At 55.2% G+C, this 5,000-nt stretch overlaps 1 protein-coding gene across 1 annotated transcript in view; it reads left to right on the forward strand.

The window, feature by feature from the left end:
- LOC143997798 (periodic tryptophan protein 2 homolog) overlaps positions 1–3,800 on the forward strand; it is a 24,372-nt gene extending 20,572 nt beyond the window's left edge. The window contains 2 exon segments of the mRNA XM_077493603.1: positions 2,892–2,966; positions 3,399–3,800. Coding sequence (XP_077349729.1) covers positions 2,892–2,966; positions 3,399–3,543 — 220 coding nt within the window. The 3' untranslated portion in view covers positions 3,544–3,800.
- Positions 3,801–5,000: the final 1,200 nt, after the last annotated feature.

Genomic DNA, 5,000 nt, shown 5'->3' on the forward strand with positions numbered 1-5,000 from the left:
GTGCCTGTGTCCTCCTGGGTGTAGTGGGGGAAGTGCCTGTGCCCTCCTGGGTGTAGTGGGGGGTACGGCCTGTATCATCCTGGGTGAAATGGGGGTGTGGCCTGTGTCATCCTGGGTGTAGTGGGGGAAGTGCCTGTGTCCTCCTGGTTGTAGTGGGGGAAGTGCCTGTGTCCTCCTGGGTGTAGTGGGGGGTACGGTCTGTGTCCTCCTGGGTGTAGTGGGGGTAGTGCCTGTGTCCTCCTGGGTGTAGTGGGGGAAGTGCCTGTGTCCTCCTGTGTCCTCCTGGGTGTAGTGGGGGAAGTGCCTGTGTCCTCCTGGGTGTAGTGGGGGAAGTGCCTGTGTCCTCCTGGCTGTAGTGGGGGGTACGGCCTGTATCATCCTGGGTGAAATGGGGGTACGGTCTGTGTCCTCCTGGGTGTAGTGAGGGTACGGCCTGTGTCCTCCTGGGTGTAGTGAGGGTATGGCCTGTGTCATCCTGGTTGTAGTGGGGGAAGTGCCTGTGTCCTCCTGGGTGTAGTGGGGGAAGTGCCTGTGTCCTCCTGGGTGTAGTGGGGGAAGTGCCTGTGTCCTCCTGGGTGTAGTGGGGGAAGTGCCTGTGTCCTCCTGGGTGTAGTGGGGGAAGTGCCTGTGTCCTCCTGGGTGTAGTGGGGGAAGTGCCTGTGTCCTCCTGGGTGTAGTGGGGGAAGTGCCTGTGCCCTCCTGGGTGTAGTGGGGGGTACGGCCTGTATCATCCTGGGTGAAATGGGGGTATGGCCTGTGTCATCCTGGGTGTAGTGGGGGAAGTGCCTGTGTCCTCCTGGGTGTAGTGGGGGAAGTGCGTTCTGTGTCCTCCTGGGTGTAGTGGGGGAAGTGCCTGTGTCCTCCTGGGTGTAGTGGGGGAAGTGCCTGTGTCCTCCTGGGTGTAGTGGGGGTAGTGCCTGTGTCCTCCTGGGTGTAGTGGGGGAAGTGCCTGTGTCCTCCTGGGTGTAGTGGGGGAAGTGCCTGTGTCCTCCTGGGTGTAGTGGGGGAAGTGCCTGTGTCCTCTGGGTGTAGTGGGGGTAGTGCCTGTGTCCTCCTGGGTGTAGTGGGGGAAGTGCCTGTGTCATCCTGGTTGTAGTGAGGGTATGGCCTGTGTCATCCTGGTTGTAGTGGGGGAAGTGCCTGTGTCCTCCTGGGTGTAGTGGGGGAAGTGCCTGTGTCCTCCTGGGTGTAGTGGGGGAAGTGCCTGTGCCCTCCTGGGTGTAGTGGGGGAAGTGCCTGTGTCCTCCTGGGTGTAGTGTGGGAAGTGCCTGTGTCCTCCTGGGTGGTAGTGGGTGGAAGTGCCTGTGTCCTCCTGGGTGTAGTGGGGGAAGTGCCTGTGTCCTCCTGGGTGTAGTGGGGAAGTGCCTGTGTCCTCCTGGGTGTAGTGGGGGGAAGTGCCTGTGTCCTCCTGGGTGTAGTGGGGGAAGTGCCTGTGTCCTCCTGGGTGTAGTGGGGGTAGTGCCTGTGTCCTCCTGGGTGTAGTGGGGGAAGTGCCTGTGTCATCCTGGTTGTAGTGAGGGTATGGCCTGTGTCATCCTGGTTGTAGTGGGGGAAGTGCCTGTGTCCTCCTGGGTGTAGTGGGGGAAGTGCCTGTGTCCTCCTGGGTGTAGTGGGGGAAGTGCCTGTGTCCTCCTGGGTGTAGTGGGGGAAGTGCCTGTGTCCTCCTGGGTGTAGTGGGGGGTACGGTCTGTGTCCTCCTGGGTGTAGTGGGGGTAGTGCCTGTGTCCTCCTGGGTGTAGTGGGGGAAGTGCCTGTGTCCTCCTGTGTCCTCCTGGGTGTAGTGGGGGAAGTGCCTGTGTCCTCCTGGGTGTAGTGGGGGAAGTGCCTGTGTCCTCCTGGGTGTAGTGGGGGAAGTGCCTGTGTCCTCCTGGCTGTAGTGGGGGGTACGGCCTGTATCATCCTGGGTGAAATGGGGGTACGGTCTGTGTCCTCCTGGGTGTAGTGGGGGAAGTGCCTGTGTCCTCCTGGGTGTAGTGAGGGTACGGCCTGTGTCCCTCCTGGGTGTAGTGAGGTATGGCCTGTGTCCTCCTGGGTGTAGTGGGGGTATGGCCTGTGTCCTCCTGGGTGTAGTGGGGGTATGGCCTGTGTCCTCCTGGGTGTAGTGGGGGTATGGTCTGTGTCCTCCTGGGTGTAGTGAGGGTATGGCCTGTGTCCTCCTGGGTGTAGTGAGGGTATGGCCTGTGTCCTCCTGGGTGTAGTGAGGGTATGGCCTGTGTCCTCCTGGGTGTAGTGGGGGTATGGTCTGTGTCCTCCTGGGTGTAGTGGGGGTATGGCCTGTGTCCTCCTGGGTGTAGTGGGGGTATGGCCTGTGTCCTCCTGGGTGTAGTGGGGGTATGGCCTGTGTCCTCCTGGGTGTAGTGGGGGTACGGTCTGTGTCCTCCTTGGTGTAGTGGGGGTACGGTCTGTGTCCTCCTGGGTGTAGTGGGGTGGGGGGTACGGTCTGTGTCCTCCTTGGTGTAGTGGGGGGTACGGCCTGTGTCCTCCTGGGTGAAATGGAGGTATGGCCTGTGTCCTCCTGGGTGTAGTGGGGGTATGGCCTGTGTCCTCCTGGGTGTAGTGGGGGTACGGTCTGTGTCCTCCTGGGTGTAGTGGGGGTACGGTCTGTGTCCTCCTTGGTGTAGTGGGGGTACGGCCTGTGTCCTCCTGGGTGAAATGGAGGTATGGGCCTGTGTCCTCCTGGGTGTAGTGGGGGTATGGCCTGTGTCCTCCTGGGTGTAGTGGGGGGTACGGTCTGTGTCCTCCTGGGTGTAGTGGGGGTACGGTCTGTGTCCTCCTTGGTGTAGTGGGGGTACGGCCTGTGTCCTCCTGGGTGAAATGGAGGTATGGCCTGTGTCATCCTGGGTGTAGAGGGGTACTGCCTATGACTTACCGTGAAGTTTTTTTCCCTGCAGGTCGGTTTCCTTATTACCCGCCATTCACTCTCTTGGAAAGAGCATCCAAACTCACTTCAATGACATCTCCAAGCTGTGAGTATCTCTCTCTCTCTCTCTCTCTCTCTCTCTCTCTCTCTCTCTCTCTTCTCTCTCTCTCTCTCTCTCTCTCTCTCTCTCTCTCTCTCTCTCTCTCTCTCTCTCTCTCTCTCTCTCTCTCTCTCTCTCTCTCTCTCTCTCTCTCTCTCTCTCTCTCTCTCTCTCTCTCTCCCTCTCTCCCTCTCTCCCTCTCTCCCTCTCTCCCTCTCTCTCTCTCCCTCTCTCCCTCTCTCCCTCTCTCCCTCTCTCCCTTGTACCCGAGTGCACCCCTCCCCCGTCCTCACTACTATGCCCCAGGGCTCCGCCCCTGTCGCCAAACCCTACCTGACTGCACTTACCCCTCATTCACCCATCCCCTGTCTATCCCTGCTTGTGGTGTATATCAGAACTATCAGGGGGAATAACATTTCTCTCTCGGTTTCTCCTCAGTTGTGATTGGAACCGATACAACATTAAGTTTGCGGTGTGCCTCTCCCAGCAGCGGGGGATGAAGCGGTCGGTGGAGGGCGGGGACAGTGATGTGGATTTTGAGGTGGCGTCATCGGAAGACGTGATGGAAGAGGTTGCCGAGTGACGTGATGGAGATCTGAGATGGAAGAGAAGAGCCGTTCTCTGGACTATGGAGAGGAGTGATGGGCGATCGCCGTGTCCTCACCAAAACATCTTCCAGAGAAAATGATGGGATTCTGCTGGAAGATCATCCGGTGTGCGCACAGGGGGCAGAGACTGGTCCCATGGGGGGGCGCTGTCACTGTTGGTTGTCTCAGTGATATACGGGGACACTTCACTTTGTATTTCAAACTCCAAAATAAAGTTCTATATATTTTCTTATGATGTTGCCACCAGATGTCTAATCCTCATGTACAGCGTCGTCACAATTCCTGCTGGGTAAGGAGATAATGCTGAGGGACTCATGTCATCTGCTGGGTGAAGTGTCATGCCTGTCTCTGTACTCTGCCTGTCTCTGTACTCTGCCTGTCTCTGTACTCTGCCTGTCTCTGTACTCTGCCTGTCTCTGTACTCTGCCTGTCTCTGTACTCTGCCTGTCTCTGTACTCTGCCTGTCTCTGTACTCTGCCTGTCTCTGTACTCTGCCTGTCTCTGTACTCTGCGCCCCACCACCTCAATTTACACACCCCATTAATCACCTCAATGTGCACCCTCCTTCCATAATATATACACCCCCAATAGGTACAATATATACTCCGTATACACCCCTCCCCCCCATAATATATATACACCCCCCCACTGATCACCCCAATTTACACCTTCCCATATATACAATATATACTCTGTATACACCCCCCCATAATATATACCTACACCTCCCCATATATATTCTGTATACACCCTTCCCCCCCATAATATATATACCCCCCAATACACATTAGTGTTTTAATTTTATTGTTTTGTGGTTTTATTTTATATGTATTTATTCTGACAATTCATCGACGTTTCATTCTTCTAATGATATTTAAGTCTCACACACCATAAGAGAATCAGGTGAACATTTCCCTCCGAGGATCGATCGTACGATTTTCTTAGTGTGTGTGTGTGTGAGAGAGAAGCTCCAGTGTCACGATTGGATGGATTTGTGTCTTCCTTTTTTTTTTTCCTCTCAAATGTGCCAACTATGTAACTATGACTAATTATAAGAGTCTTTTTAAAAAGAAAATTTCTTGCAAAAAAAAAACAAAAACTGTTATATGTAAACAAAAAAGTGCCAGAAAAGGCTCGGGAAGGTTAAGTGGTCAAAATGTCAGTCTCATAGGACTGAAAGAAAAGGAGCGCTGTGACCACTAGGGGGGGGTTACCGTTCCTGTACCAGGTTCCTACATGAAAAAAAATGGATCTGGCAATAAAAACGGACTCGTCGTCATCAACTACAAAATAAAAAGGAAGGATGTGTCTGGGTGATGCTGGGCATACAAACAAAGCACCCCCCCCTCCATCTTGGATGGAGGGGTGGTGAGTAGGCGGCTGCATAACCTACCTGTTTGTGAACACCTGTGTCCCCCAATGGACTCCTATG

The sequence above is a fragment of the Lithobates pipiens genome, unplaced genomic scaffold, assembly GCF_037356315.1.
Source record: "Lithobates pipiens isolate NorthernLeopardFrog02 unplaced genomic scaffold, aLitPip1_a1.2 Scaffold_19, whole genome shotgun sequence".
Lineage (NCBI taxonomy): Eukaryota > Metazoa > Chordata > Amphibia > Anura > Ranidae > Lithobates > Lithobates pipiens.